Below are 16,660 nucleotides of genomic sequence, written 5' to 3'. Positions count from 1 at the left end.
CCCGTTCACTTTCTTCTGTTTTCCAGGCAAATTCTTTTCCTATTGGAATAAACTCCACAGAATGCATTTACATAAATTATGAATGGCTAGTTACCCTCCAGTCATACAAACGAGGATTAATTTCTTGTTTGTTTCTTTCTCTCCCTTCTTTGTTTAGTCAGGGTCTCGGGTAGCTCAGGCTAGCCTGACCTCCTCCCCCACTTCCTGTAATCCAGGTGTGCACCGCCATGACACAGTGTATGTAAATGCTGGAGATCAAACCCAGGAGAGCAAGTGCCCTTCCAACCACACTCCATCCCCAGCCCCAGACAAGGAAGAAAATGTTTTCATCTTTCACTCTACCCAGCTCCACATTTTTTTTTATACGACATGAGAATTCAGGTCCAATATTACAATTCTTCCATTTTTATCTTCTCAGTTTGGATGTATTGTCTCACTTTTAATTTTTGTTTTAAAATGTATGCACCGACTTTTGGAGAGACTGCTGTAGTGGGTGAACTGAAGCCTTGTACTGACTGACTACCTGCTGTGTTAGGAGGTGGTTTCACAAGAATGTTACTTTGATGGCATTTGAAGGAATTCGGGTTGGTGACCTGCAATCATACACTGCTCGCCTGTCGCCAACTTTAAACGCCTGAGCCAGTCTTGGGTGACCATTTTTAACTGCCCACCAGAAACAATTCTGAATGAATAATCCTTCCCCAGCACTCGGGAAGCAGAGGCACACAGATCTCAGAGTTCGTGGCCAGCCTGGTCTACAGAGCAAGTTCCAGAACAGCCAGGGCTACACAGAGAAACCCTGTCTGGGGGTGGGGGTGGGGGGTGGACCAAAGCAAGCAAACAAAACCAATTCTGAACAGTCCATTTCTTTCACCTGGACAAGGTATTTTTCTATTGCTAGAGCCAGGCAGCAAAATCTTCCCCGTCTCGAGAAGATACTCTCTTGCCTAGGCCGACGATCACAGGAAAATCACCAAACCACAAAGCCACAGACTGATGTCAGACAAAGGATGGGCCTGTAAGTATGAATTATGGGTTCTGGCAGGGGCTGTTAGGTGAGGAACAATCTGACTGTGGAGAGATAAAAATATGCCCTCCATACAGGAGAAGGCTGAATTATTGCCCCCAGAAATAGCTTATTCTTCCTACTTTTCTCATGATTGCTCTTTAAGAATTTAACATCAGATAGGAAACTCAGAAAAGCTGTTTCCAAAATCCAGATTTACTAAAGCTCCCGAAATTAAAGTTCATAGGCCCTGCTGATGTCTACAGTCAGAGACTATTTGAGGTTCAGATGGACTTGTGTTACCCCTTGCTTACATTGGTTTATTTAAGTCTGAGCCTCGGTGAGCTGTTTTTATTTTATTTATTTATTTTAAACAATTTATCCTTCAATTACTCATCTACTCAAACGTTTTGGGAAAGTACACCAATGTACAATAAAGTATGTTAATTAATCTTCAGCTAATTCAAATTTTACTATTACTCCCAGAAGTCACCTAGTAAGAGGCTATGTGCATTGAAACCTCCAAGCTGATTCACTTGAAGGACATCAATTTAAAAAAAAAAATGGGTATTTGCAAGAAAAAACAGACATTAACTCCATGAGAGTGGATCTTAGGCTATCTCAAAACCAGGCAACATAGAATAGCAAAAATTTAAAATGAATTCTCTTGCAAACTAAAAGCAGACTTCATTTGCCTGTGATTAGCAAATTCATGGGAAAGAGCCTTGTTGTTTAATCTCACACCAAATATACAGGCAAGTAAGTTTGTGGTAAATTATAGATCCCCAGGGGGGACAGCTGACAGAGAATCTTCTTTGAGAAATTCCAGAGTAATTTACAAACTAAAGTTTTCTAGATTATTGTTATATATATAATTTTTCTTCTTCTTCTTTTTTTTTTTTTTTTTTTGAGACAGGGTCTCTCTACATATCCTTGGCTGCTCAGGATCTCCCTAATGTAGACCAGACTGGCCTTGAACTCACAGAGATCCACCTGCATCCACCTACTGAGTGCTGGGGTTAAAGGCATGCACCACCCCACCTGGCTTAGATTACATTTTAACGCTTGTGTGAATCCATATTTTAAAATCAACAAAGGAAGACTTGTTGAAAGCTCCCGGAAAGCCGGAGAACCAGGGGCACACAGCAATAACTGCTGAAAGCATGCTTGTGGTAGGTGCTTCCATAATTCAAGATGTCAGGCTGAAAACAACAAATAAGTACTCAGCAAGAAACAGCCTCATAATTCTTTGTCATGTAAATGGAGCACACTTAGTAGAGAAAGAGCTTGGGGATACACACCTTTATTGGGATGTAGCTAAATAAGAGCTTTAAGGCCATTCCTCTAAAATGTTGAGTAAAAGGATTGGCCATGGCCAGAAATTCTTGTATTTTTTTCCTCTCCGAGGAATTTACAGTTCAGAGAAGAGGAAACCAGTTCTCAGCTCTGTGAGGTATCAGAGCCTGAAGCAGTCCAGGCTCTCAAAGAAGTCACTGGCTTAACCTCTCAGTCTGTTTGCTGGTGTCCGGGGTGGTTTTGGTTTTGATGTCCAGAGTAATGTGATAATTTAATGCTGGTTATATTAGATACTGACTACACTCTGTCTGTTAGCATTTAGTCAATATTTTCTTCTTTGTGTATATACGTGTGTGTGTGTGTGTATGTGTGTGCTCTACATGTCCACTTAGTCTGTGAGGAAGACAGAGGTCAGCATCAAGGAACTTCCTCTATCAGTCTCCACCATATATAAATAAGTAAATAAATAAATAAATAAATAAATAAATAAATAAATAAATAAATAAATGTGTGTGTATACCTATAGATGCATGCATGTATGTATGTATGTATATTTATATTTTTTTGAGACAGGGTCTCCTATGTAGTCCTGATGTTCTGGAACTTGCTATGTACATCAGGTTGGTGTACAGAGATCCACCTGCCTTTGCCTCCTGAGTGCTGGGATAAAAGGCGCGCACCAGCACACACAGCCTCTGTCATTTAGTTTTTGAGAACCTAGAGTTACTGACTAGCAAGACTGGCTGTCCCGCCTCTCCAGATCCTCTTGTCTCTGTCTCCCAATGCTGGGGTTACAAGTATGCACTACTGTACCTGGCTTTTTATGTCCGTGCTGGGGAACCGAACTCAGGTCCTCATGTGTAACCAGCACGGACTTTATCCACTGAGCCATCTCCCAAGCCCTCCTGACTCACAGTGTTATTAGTCCAGGAAGACAGAAGGAACTTGGAAATACCTGCAAAGCCACACACTGCTTCCTTCAGCAAGGAAATCTTGCTTCCAAACATTTATCAGCCCAAGCAAAGGCCATGTGCTGTGATACCCATTCTGGCGAGGCACTATATCTTATAGCAGACCAGTAACAAATATTCCCAGACCGCCAGCCAGTCCACAGCACACTTTCAGGGGCACAGCTATAAATGACGCACTATGGTTTTTAAATGAACTTTCAAAGCGTAGAAGGACAGAAAAAAAACCCAGCATTGTTAAGAACGCGTAGCTTCCCTAAGGAAAGGCTTTTGAATTTCAGCTTACGGGTAGTAAAGACTCCGGTGGCTTTGGGGCTCTGCTGGTTGCCTTTCACGGCCACCAGGGTCACAGTGTACTCAGACCCAGGCTGCAGATTTCTCAGGGGATACTTGGAGGCTGAGGGTCCCACGTTGTACTGCTTGGGCTGGCCTCCCCGAGTCAAGCCCACTGTCAGTCGGTAGCCTGCTATCCGGGCCCGAGGTGGGGTCCAGGTCACCAGAACCGTTCTGTCACTTTCGTTGACAAACTGAAGGTTAGTGGGGGCATCAAGTTCTGGGGAAAAAAAACAAAAAACAAGATGACATATGTCAAGAAATGTTTAGGTCAATAATTACCATGCTGAGAGTCTTCAGCTTGATTAAATATTCCAAGATTTCACTCCTCAAGGTTGAAACTAGAGAGCCACATCCCTGGAAACTGAGGTTCTAGGGGACTGAGGGTAGTGTAGAATTTTGCCAAAACTCTGTCAGTTATGAGAATTCACTGACCTTTTTCACTGGCCCATCATCTTTAGAAAGGCTAATTTTCTCAGCAAGATTAACCCACCACCACCCTTGGAAATTATAGTTACACTGTAGTGACAGTATTTTTTTTTTTTTTAAAGCAAAACAAACACTTTGCAATTTGCTTTGGTCCAGAAAGGTTAAGGGAGGAACAAGCTCAGGGCAAGGACAGCTTGGTCCATGCTGCAGGCAATACGCTAATTAACGTACGTGTAGACTGACTAGTCCTCCACAGGGGGAAGAAAAGATCTTTCACAGGGACCTGACTGCAACAACTAAAACAGATATGCAGGACCCCAGTCTCATGGTGGGACGGTGGGGAACTTCTACGACCAGAAGGAATCACACAGATCATCACTTTCCTTTGTGAGGATGTTAACTGGGTTTCCCATGGGAACTTAAAACAAACGGTTGTGTGTCCTATGAGAGCATGAGCTTTGGAATCCAAAAGGCAGTTCAGACACACTTCAGTCACTTCCTGGACACAGGGCTGAAAAGGACCTGAAGTTTCTTCCCATCTCCTGAGCCACACACCCCTGCCTGCCTGGCAACTGCTAGTCTCAAATTCTACTGTAAATGTGTTAAGAGACTATGCTTTAACTTTGATATAGATATATCTCATTACACATACAAGAAAATGTATGTAAGGGCTGGGAACAGTGGTGGAGCGCTGTTGATTCCCAGCACCAATGATAAAAGAAAGAGACAGGGAGGGAGGGGAAGGAAGAGGAAGGGAAGGAAGACAGAGACTCACTGAAATTGCACCTCCATGTCTCCATTAGCAAAGGAAACTTTTTCTGACTCTCTTAAATGCTCTCCTTCCTACATTCCAGCTGTCTGCATGTGGGAAGCAGTGTGCATGTTAGAAGCGGTGTGCATGCTGGATGTGGTGTGCATGCTGGATGTGGTGTGCATGTTGGGTGTGGTGTGCATGCTGGATGTGGTGTGCATGTTGGGTGTGTTGCAAGTGCTGTGCATGTTGGAAGTAGTGTGCATGCTGGATGTGGTGTGCATGCTGGATGTGGTACACGTGTGGGAAGTGCTGTGCATGCTGGATGTGGTGTGCACACTGGGTGTGGTACACATGTGGGAAGCGGTGTGCATGTTGGAAGTGGTGTGCATGCTGGATGTGGTACACATGTGGGAAGCGGTATGCATGTTAGAGTTAGCATCCTTGGAACCTTTGTTTCATTCTGCCTTCAACATTCCTTCCAGCTGGATGTTTCATGACCACTAAGCCGTGAACTTGGGAGTGAGTAGCATGTAGCGTATCACAGGTAGAACTGAGGCTGTAGAGCCTGGAGGCTCGGCAAAAGGACAGACAGACAGGCAGGCAGGCAGGAAGAGGACATACTGGTGGTCTGCTGCGCAGTCAGAGGCTTGCTTTCCCTGCCCTGGTTCACGGCAAAGATGTTGAACTGGTAAGTGACCCCAGGGGTCAGCCCGGTGATTTCGGCAAAGGTATTCCTGCTGACGGGCAGCCTCTGTCCGTGTTCCCCGGGCAGGTTGACAGGGAGGACATCCACGCGGTAGCCAGTCACCGCACTATCAGGAGGGGTCCACATGATGGTGACTTTCACATCCGTCACTTCCACAAACTGTAGGTCCTTCGGAGGGGGAACTTTATCTAGCAGACAAGAGAAACGTGTCATTCCAAATTCCCACTGAGGGTTGTGGCTAAAAGTCCACTCCCTGAATAATCGAGGCATTTCTTAGACCCATCCATTCTTGGCCAATACTGGGTTTTCCCTCTTACTCAAAAAATGAGATTTTTGTGTGTGTGTGTGTGTAGATATTCATGGTTAGTCTAGGTGATGTTGGAATCTTTAATATCCACAGATAGGCATAAAAGCAAGAAGTTGAAGTAAATACACAAAATAAAAATGCCTTCACTTTAAGATACTTCCAGAAAAACTGGTGTATTTGTTTAGTTGGCTCATTTGATGGTTGTTCAGAGAACAGATTAAGTAGTTCTTGGGTGTCTTGGGAAAAATAAGATGAGACCTTGCCAGTTTTTAACCAGAAAACCTAATAGTTGTCTTTGATAAGTTCCTTCCTAGTGTTGATATTTCGGCATTTACAATAGCAGTACTCCACCTGTAGGTCATGACCCCCTTGGGGTCAAACAACACTTTCACAGGGGTCACCAAAGACCATGAGAAAACACATATGTTTATGATTCATAACAGTGGCAAAGTAAGTTATGAAGTGGCAATGAAAATAATGTTATGGTTGGGGGTCACCACAACATGAGGACCTGTATTAAAGGGTCACAGCATTAGGAAGGGTGAGAACCGGGGACCTGTCACGTGACTTGCACTTCCGTCCTCCCCGGAGGCTAAGGGAATGAATTTAACCCACCTAGGCTTTCTCTTCCCCTGGAAGGTTAGAGCGGCTGTCTGGTCCAGACCAGATCAGACAGCGGGAGAGGTGGTGGTTTTTAAGTTACCGGGCCGTGGGACGCCGGTAGTCTCTTGCTGGATGAACACGGGTGTGCTCTCTTGGTTCTCCTCCACAGCATAGATGGTGATGTTGTACTGCACACCAGGCTGGAGGTCACTCAGGGTGACGGAGTTGGCAGTTTCAGGAAGGTTGAGCTCTGTGCTGCTCCCTTCAACCGAGGGTGAATAGACGATTCTGTACCCTGCAGGTTTAGGAGGAAAGTGTCTAGATACATAGTCTTCTGAAGCCGAGGCTAGACAAATAATAAATCTCTCCTTCCTAACGGGCCTCTGCATTTTGTTTGACTCTTTGTTAAGAATCTGCAAGATTCTTTTGGGGTCTTTTAGTGTTATCATTTCCTATGATATAAGGACTAACCAGCACAGAGATAAGAACAGTAATACAAATCTTTTAACAATGAACGTCCTTGAAGACAGGATCCTTAACAAATGTCAATTAGTGAAGCCATGGGGTGAGAGATCCATGGTACGCCCATTTCTCTTCTTGGAGCTGTGGATGGGGGAGACAACTGAGGAAGCAGCCTGAGCACTGTCTGCAGTTTTGGGGACCCTCACTGATGACGGGAAAGCGGCAGCCCTGCTCCCTCTCCAGCAGTGAACGTCAGATTTGCAGGAACGGTCCACCTCTGCAACCCTTAGAAACCGCTTCAGTGCGCCACAGGGTGGGCTGGCTTCACGGGCTGTATGTGCATGTGTTGGGGTGGGGCTGGGGTGATAAATGGATCTGAGGGAAAACAATCCATAATGAAGTAGCCCCGGAAGATTTGAAGTACGTATGTACACACACACACACACACACACACACACACACACACAGTTCTAACCACTTAAATGGGAGATTTAAGGGTGACGCCAGTCTAGTCAGAATTTTCTCCTTCCACATCTCTATATATCCAAGTAAACACAGAAGCCGAAGATGACCTGTGATGGGTGCCTGCGGTCTGCTCCACCGAACAACAATTGAAGTATCATCAACCTGGTCCACCGTAGGATCTGGAGGGGCATCGGGTGCTAACAGAAAAAGAAAGTCAGTCAATACTACTACAAGGCCATGCTTTCTAGTAAAAGGGCCTTTAAAAATTTGTTTTTAAAACAGTGTCTTGTAACGCACACTAGTCTGGAACAGCTCAGCCTCCCAAGCCTGGGATTACACACATATGTATCGCATCACCCATCATATCCCACACCAAAGATTCTTTGAACACGGTTTATAGTGCACACATACCTGTCGTCTGTGATGTGGACAGGATCAAGCTCTGCTTTCCCTCTTCAGATATCTGATAGACATTGACAATGTACTTTCTGCCTGGGAGCAGGTCAGGGATGTTCACAGAAGTGGCCGTGCTTGGAAGATCTTTGAAATAAAGGGAGAGGTCAGTGGCCGGAGCAAACCAACCTTCTCTGGCTTCTAAGAACTCTATATTCATAAGACTGGATGAATACTAGTGAGTAGGCTGCAATTTCCAATGTATATTCTCTCATTTTTCCATTTCTTCCCCAAAGATGTATACTTTTTAATAACCTCCCTCTGATATTTTAAATATAGCTATGGTTAGAAATCAGGATAGTAGCCAGGAGTGGAAGTTGAAAGAATTTTATTCATTCATTCATTCATTCATTTATATTTTCAAGACAGGGTTTCTCTGTGTAACAGTCCTGGCTGTCCTGAACTCGCTTTGTAAACTAGGCTAGCCCCAAACTCACAGAGATCCACCTGCCCCTGCCTCCCAAGTGCTGCGATTAAAGGCTTGCCACCACCACCACCCACCCAGCTAGGACATTCATTTTTATGATCTGGGTCCCATTCACACAAGTATTTATTGGGCATGGGGGGGTCTGGTATGCATGCCACAGCACACAAGGGGGTCAGAGGACTAGGAGGCAAACAACCTGTGGGACTCAATCCTCTCCTTCCACCCCGGGATTGAACTCAGGTCATCAGGCTTGGGAGTGAGGACCTCTACTCACTGAGTCACTTATTCACCAGCACCAGTAAACTTAGAAGATCCCTAATCACTGGGATATTTAAAAAGCGTTCAAGACGGTAACTATGCAAGCCTAAAACATAACATTGTCAACTGCAGGTCTCATTCTGGTCCCATATTCAGACAAATGAAAAATAAACAGTGCCGGGCTGTGGTGGCGCACGCCTTTAATCCTAGCACTCGGGAGGCAGAGCCAGGCAGATCTCTGTGAGTTCGAGGCCAGCCTGGTCTACAAAGCAAGTTCCAGGAAAAGCGCAAAGCTACACAAAGAAACCCTGTCTCTGAAAAAAAAAAAAAAAAAATTAAAAAATAAAAATAAACAGCAACAGAGACAAGCAAGGTGCTCAGGGAATCCCAGCCTGGTCTGAGAGGATCTACCCTTCTCCTGACTGGGAGTGTCTTCAGTTTGAACTGCGGAGTCATTCCAGAGACCGAAATTCTCCCGAGCCAAGTATCTATTAACCTACGCTGAGCCAGCCACACGTTCTACTCACCAAGGTACCGAGGCTCATCTCCTTCCTCGCTCAGCTCATACTCCACCCGGAATCCCGACACGGTGTCGGAAGCTGAGACCCAGGAGACTACAAAGCTGCTGGCTGTGATTTCAGTGACAGACTCGGAAGTGGCCACCACGGGCGAGTAGGGCGCGGTCTCTCCTGTCACTGTGTTGCCTAGAGAGAAGGGGAACGCAAGCCGTCTGAGCAGCTAGAAGGCTCACCCACCCTCTCGGTGCTCAGAGGATGTCAAAAAGAAAATGCAGGCACCGTTCACAAAAGGAAGCAGCCGAGAAGGAGAGATCCGTTTGCGAGGAGCCCATGTCTGAGCTACGTGGGCACCGCCCCAAGGATGGCACCCAGCCCCAAGGATGGCACCCAACCGCAAAGACGCCGGATACGTACTGGTCACAGGCGTGCTGGCACTGGTGGTGAAGTCAAATCGTGTCACTTCTCTGTGCCCGTACTGCTGGATGCTGATGAGCTGACCCTCATACACCACACCTGGGGTCAGGCCTTTGATGGTGTAGGAATTGAGGTGGCCTGGAATGGTAGCTTCCTTCCAGCGGCCCACGGAGGTTTTCTGACAATGTAAAAAGAAAAACACAGCACAGGCGTTGGCGAGGATAATCCCTCCAAGGTGGTGTTCAGTAATCTCCCAAGAAGGATCAGGGATTATCATAGCTCCATTTTGGAGGAAAACGAATCGATTCAGAGCAGCCTCTACTGAGTGTGTGGATGTTAGTTAATGACTAGGCCAACTGGTTTACTGTGTGCCCGGGTGGTTTGTTTGTTTCTCCTGTTAATCTTCATCTCTCTGCCAGAAGCCAACAGCATCACCTGCTCCCATTTTACAGGCGGAGAAACAGTTAAATGATGTTTTTCAGAGTCACACCGTTGAGGTGCTGAATACCTTCCCTATGGCTAATTATTGAATAATTTAATACCGGCATCCTCAGCTCAGCCTCTCTCAACTTTTCCAGTAAACCAAGACCCATTTCTCTCTGAAGTGAGAAAAGGCCACAGACTCTATCTTTCAACTTGGTGGGATACAGTTCAAGTTTCTGGCCTTACAGAGACTCTGGAAAGCATAACATTGCCTTGACTCAGATCCTGGGGCCATCACAAACAAGATTCAACTTGTCTGGTTGTGTGACTCATCCTTGGAAATGAACAACCCATCAAGAGCGGTTAGCCAACTTTGGGAAAGACTGCAGAAGAATATAGTTCAGTTTATTTAATCTTTTCCCTCCGGTTTACATTCTTATATCCTGTCCAACCTCATTAATATGTCATGGACCACAAAACTCATTGCAATAGATTGTGTGGAAAAGAAACACCCAGACTTCAAACAAGAAATCCTTTTAAGTGTAAATATTCTAAAGCGGTTTAAATATCAAATACATGCTTAATGCCTGGAGATTAAAAAAAAAATGTTATCCAATCAAGTCTGTAGATACTTCAAATGTTCTAGGGCCAGTTTATATTCTGAAGATAAATGGAAGTGATCCAAGTATCTTTTAAATTTAAGTTTTAGCTCAAATATGCTGAAAGAAATTGAAATTGGCCGTTATGTTAGTTTAAAAATTAGCAATAAACTTTTATACAATGTAAGCTTTCTTGGCCATCAGAAGAAAATATCAGAATGTAAACTCTCAGATTGCCTACACAAAAACAAAAAAAAAACCCAAGAACCAAAAAGGACTTCTTGGTTAAAATTTTAAGGAGACCCATGGGTGTGGCGTGTGGCTCAGTTGGCAGAGTGCTTGCCTAGCATGGCCTGAGTTCGACCTCCAGCTCCACCTAGAGGGGGAGATGAACCACACCTGACACCAAGCACTCGCCAGGAGGCAGCAGTTCCAGATCTGCAGCTACAGAAGGAATATGAAACCAGCCTTGGCCAAAGGACACATGTCTCGAAGCACAGCAAAACCCAAACCAAAAACTACTCCAAGAACTTAATCAAATGTGCGGATGTCTCAATTCCACGGATACTTCATACCTATCTGGAAATGTCCCCTTTGTAGTGGCTTTGCAAAAAACTTCAGAGTTAAGTTCCAAGTCAATAGAAATGGTGGTAAAGTAAAAAGATGAAGAGGGACAGGAGCTACTGAAGGGGAGAAAAACATCATGGATTGATCCGACATTGCCAGATGTTAAGCTGGCAACTGACTACTCAAGATGACGGACCACACAGTGCAAGTGAAGAAAAAGAATGATCTCAGCAGCATGGATTTTCCCCCAAAGAGTTTAAATTCACTGCGTGAGTTAATGTCACAAGTCAAATGTTTTTTGTTGTCTTGGATTATTTACAATTGGACAAGATTTGATTTTAGAAAGCACATTTTTCTCCTTTCTAAAATAGTGTTTTCCAAATTATGTCATGAACTTTGAAGAGGGCAGGTCTGAGAGGGACAGAGACATAAAAGCCTAATAGACTAATAACCTTATTTATGTTATCATACTGATAGCCTCCTTAGTATAGTTTCAGCATCTGGATGGCTAGAAAACTCTAGGGTTCATTTCCTTTCAGAAACCAACTATAATCCCTGCCCTGTACCTCCTTTCTCTCATTACCTCATTCCTTTCTGTCTAAATAACTTTAGAGGACCAAAGTACAGTTGACTTGATTGAGTCAAAGGAATGATATTCATTTAGCTGGTTTTCAAACTCTGGAAATAATTTGAAAATGCAAATTTTACCTTTAGTGGAGTTGCAAAGCATATCAAATTTTCACATCTTTCCACATTGGATGAGAATAGTTGTAGGCATTATGATTTCTAAGAGCTTTCTAACACAAAGACCTAATTTCTTCCAGATATATTAAAAACAAACAAACTAAAACCCTAAATCGACATGCTAGTTCTCAATTTGACTGACCACAGACTGCCTCGACACTAAGAAAATAAAAATACTCTCTGACAAGTGGTCAGATCTGTTGACTCAAAAGCAGAAACAACCCCACAGAGCATCACATCCTAACCCAGAAAGGTCAGGAGTCTCAGAGTCCAAGACTTCTTAGCTAATACTCACAGGTCTCCACCTGAGAATATACTTGGTGATGTGAGATGGCTCCGGTGCATTCCACTGGATGGGGTGGGAATTGGGCTGGCTGGGAGTCTCTGTGATAATTACTTGGACAGGACCAGTTGTGCCTGAAAACAAAAACGTGTGATTTCTTTACCTTATGCATTCTTAAAGTTCATTACACATGGATGCCCACCCTTAAAGACTATTGGCTTCTCAAGAAATATGAGCATAATAAACATGACTGCGTTTAGCTACACCTTTTACATGTTGACATTAGAAACAGGTGTAATTTTACTTGATAATTATTGCCTTTTCCATAAGAAATGCAATTAGATTTTTTTCTCTAATAAATAAAACAAAACCACCCCGATGTCTCACAGCTTGCTTTCTTCTCTGCTTTCAAAGCATTGAGAGACAATTGTGAGATCTCCGTAACATGAATAATGTAGTTCAGAATGCACACCTCATATGCCAATTTTATTAACACTGTTTTAAGACAGATTCTGGATTGTGAGGCTTTCAGCACTGGATCATGAAGCTCTTCTAGGAAGGAAGCAACATTCCCAAGGCCATACGGCATGATGTAAAACAAACATTTCTAAATGGGGTTGAATCCCGGACAAACAGACAAAGGTAATAATTAAAGACCTAGGTTTATTTCCCATCTGGCTAAGCCTTCTCTCCGTTTGGAAAAAGACATCTAGTTTTCCTTTTACTTAAGTGTACTCTAAGATCACTGTGGGTCAAACTGTTAAGAGATCAAATTTTTTGTTTTGTTTTTTAAAGCAGGTACCAAGTGAAATGACATTTGGAAGCATATACTTAAAAATTAAAATAGTTTCACATTTTGATAATGACCAACAAAGATAGATTCAGTTCTTTTATTTGAAAAAAAAAAATAAGAGAAGGGAATGAATTTTTTAGTATAGTGGAATCTATTCAGGATAATAATGAAATCTTGTTGAAAAATGTTTGCAGAATGCAAATTGAACTTCTCTGTTTCTTATCTTCGTCAGTCAAAGGTCACCTGTACAAAGTCCTTAGAAAAACATAAGGGAAGAATTTCTCACTGATGTTCTGCGAAACAGAACCAAGTTCTACATGTTGATAAAGTAGTACTCTACACTATGGGCAGTTTTCTGAATGCCCTTGGGAAAAATATATTGACTTTCAGATTTAATTATGGTTTTAGCTTCTAAATTCTTTGAAAACAAGGTTTTCTTTAGCAGGACAAATATGTAACTTACATACTTGTGTGACCTCCAAAAAATTTTAGAATAATGTACTCACTTCCACACTAGGAATAATTTAGTTTGTTGAAGACTAACAAATATTCATTGAATCTTAATTTCACTTAATGCCACAAGGTGAACGTCAAAATTCACACATAAAATTCTCAGCTCTGCCTCCTAAAGAGGCATATGATATGCTCCACACACCACACAGGTTGGTCATTTGACCATTTAACAAAAGTCATTTCCGTGGTCTTCTGGAATCACCCCTTCCATGCATGAAGAGCCTCACAAATGCACATAGATTAAAAAAACAAAATTTCAAACACTGTTTAAAGAAATTCCCTATAAATCAGTAAAAAGAGATGTTTGTCCGTAGGTTATTTGTGACAATTGCATAAAGTTGTTAAATATTGATCTTTTAGAGACATCCCACTATAATCTCTCAGGTAGAGAGACATTTCACAGTCATTTTATTTAGTGCATCAATAGTGAATGTGAAGATGGGAAAATACGTGATGATTAAATCTCCTGATAAGTTAAGTCTACTAAGACGATACAAATGACATTTCCTGTCCACTAACCATACTCCTATGCACAGGATGATGGGAAGAAGAGCAAGGAAGGAAAAGACAGACAGTTTCAATGGTTAATCCAAGCGAGGCAGAACTCTCAAAGCTTTGTTTCCTTTCTCAGACTTCCAGCACAGGCCTGAGATTCTAGTATTTTTTTATTTCAATTTAATTTTTAAAATGCCTCTGTGGGTGAGGGCATACGTATGTGAATGCAGATGCCGGCAGAGGATAGAGAAGTGAGCTCCCCTGGAATGGGAGTTACAGGCAAATTGTACTGTCCAGTGTGAGTGCTGGGAATCAAACTGAAGTACATGAAGAGTATGCACTCTTAACCACTGAGCCATCTCACCTCTCCAGCCCGCTAAACTCAGGGCATGCTCTACCCTTAAGGGACTGCCCTAAACAGCAAGGGGATTTTACAGCATTTTTGTGCAGGAATGAAAAGAAAAAAAAATTTGTTTGAGTTATTTTTTAGGTCAATTAAATTCCAGCCCATCACTACACTCTACACTACCATATTTGATTTAAAGACAGGAAAGTTAAGAGCCTAGCTCTCCTTTACACTATCTAGATTGAAATGTTTTTATAGTCCTTTTGATGCTGGTTAGGTGATGCAATTTTTCCAGTGGACCTTTCTGACATCTACGAGCAATTCCTACTGTGAAATCTTCACTTGCAGGATGACATGTTATGCACTTTCAAAAGCAGCTGAAAATGAGGTCAGAATGAGTGATTTCCAATAAGGGTGACCCTGGAGAAGTTAAACATTCATGACATTTTTTTTGACTTGAACCGGTTTTCTCTACTTAATTTGCTGAGAGCTGTGCTTTTCCAGGTGCTTATTGACAAACCGAATTCCTGTTATCTTCTGTTAGTTTGAACAACTCACCAGTAGGAAGAACAAACAGAGCAAGGCTCAGACACAATCTTTCAGCTATCTGCGGTCTTTTTTATGATTCCCACAACACGGAGCCTCACAGCTTAGGCAGGAGCCACCGAGCAAAGCCCACATGGAGATAAGCACCACAGGGTGTCTAAGGTCGAGCACTCATCTCTTCACCCTCAAATCTCCTCTGTGTTCTGTGGGCTTCTGATGTGGCCCTTTTCAGAGACTAGGAACAAAGTCAGCAGGTATAACTCCAACTAGGTGGGGCTCTGTCCCATCCAACTGGTCTACCTCAGTGCTTGCAACAAGACCATGTGGGTGGGCTTATTGTAAAAGAAAAGGTCTCAAAGAGAACAGATTTCAAAAAAAATTGCCCTGCCAAAGCCAACCGTAAACACAGTAAGCTTGTGTCCTTGGCCTGTAGCATTTAAAAATCCAGCCTTGCTAAGTATACATTTTCTGACTGTATAGTGTATCTGTAATCAGATTTTTTTTTTTTTTTTTTTTTTGGTTTTTTGAGACAGGGTTTCTCTGCGTAGTTTTGCACCTTTCCTGGAGCTCACTTGGTAGTCCAGGCTGGCCTCGAACTCACAGCGATCCGCCTGGCTCTGCCTCCCGAGTGCTGGGATTAAAGGCGTGCGCCACCACCGCCCGGCAAGATTTTAAACTATATTAAATTGAGCAGGAATAGTAGTGTGCACCTGTAACTCCAGCACTCAGGAAATGGAGAAGAGGGAGGGTCAGGAGTTCAAGATTATCACTGGCTATATAGTAAGTTTGAAGCAACCCTGAGCTAGAGGAGACTCTCAAAAAGCAAAACAAAGCAATGATATATATATATATGACTCTTAAACCTAAGTCCAACAAGAAATATGTGTTAAGAGGCAGATCACTCTGAGTTTTCATAAACCTGTGAGAGCAGTCGCCTCTCTCAGCCCTGACAATGTCTAAAGGCTGGGCAGAGGAGGAGAAGGATGTTCCCAGCTCATAAAAACAATGCGTGAGTGACAGAGTGGCGTCCGGGACAGCTGACTGTCGGTGTGAAGGACAGGAAGGAACTGCGACGGTGGCTGGCTGTGCCCGTCTCCCTTCGTACAGATGTGAAGAAAGTATGACGCTAACCAGTGTGTCTTTCACAGCAGTCAGAGCTCGGGCTCAAAGCTTGCTCACAGGCTCGCAATGCCTTTGGCTCCCATAGATCACCCTGGGATGGTGACTCTTATGCAGAATTAATTTAATCTTAATTTTTGGTCTTAACTCTTAGGGACTTAATTTATTATTATAATCTCGATTACACGCAGATTGTTATCTGGCTCCAAATCTTTTCGTTTCTGAATACAGCCCATGTTTCAGGTCTAAAATGAGGGCCAGCAAGATGGTTCCGTGTAAGGAGCTTGCCACATACAAGCCTGGAGACCGGGGCCAAGAAAAGTGAGGAGAGAACTTCACCAATTTGTCTCTGACCTTCACATGTAGGCCGTGGCACACGGCCTTTCCCCCACATACTCAGAGGATGAAAACAAATTGAAATAAATAAATCATTAGTGGAGATCTAGGAGACTTTGCTGAAATGACTAATATCATAAATTCAGTATGTGTCATTAGAGTCATTCAATAATTTTTAAATGTTTTCCCCAAAAGTAATAAACACCTACAGCTAGGCATGATGTCTTTGTAGAAGAAAACAAACAAACAAACAAAACAATAATAAATATTTTGGGGTATTTGAACTGTGTGGGTGCAGTTGACCAAGTTACTCCACTCTTGGCTCCAGACACTTTGTTCCCCATTCCATCTCATAAATGAGATGAAATTTAACACAAGGAAGGCTTAAAGATGGCAGGGAACAAATTTATACCTCACATTATACTTCCTACCCTCTGTCTATATACGTGACTTCTCCGTAAAAAACAGAATGAGCGAATCCTTTTACTATCCAGAGA

General features: G+C 43.0%; 1 protein-coding gene across 1 annotated transcript in view; it reads right to left on the bottom strand.

The window, feature by feature from the left end:
* The window catches only part of Fn1 (fibronectin 1), a 72,154-nt gene that overhangs the window by 39,577 nt on the left and 15,917 nt on the right, over positions 1-16,660 (bottom strand). Inside the window, 8 exon segments of the mRNA XM_028870030.2 lie at positions 3,557-3,823; positions 5,408-5,680; positions 6,503-6,697; positions 7,437-7,526; positions 7,741-7,869; positions 8,995-9,171; positions 9,400-9,577; positions 12,028-12,149. Of these exon segments, the coding sequence (XP_028725863.1) occupies positions 3,557-3,823; positions 5,408-5,680; positions 6,503-6,697; positions 7,437-7,526; positions 7,741-7,869; positions 8,995-9,171; positions 9,400-9,577; positions 12,028-12,149 (1,431 nt within the window).

Source organism: Peromyscus leucopus, chromosome 13 (genome assembly GCF_004664715.2).
Source record: "Peromyscus leucopus breed LL Stock chromosome 13, UCI_PerLeu_2.1, whole genome shotgun sequence".
Lineage (NCBI taxonomy): Eukaryota > Metazoa > Chordata > Mammalia > Rodentia > Cricetidae > Peromyscus > Peromyscus leucopus.
Note: the sequence above shows the minus strand (reverse complement) of the source record. Positions and strands in the feature narration are given on the sequence as shown.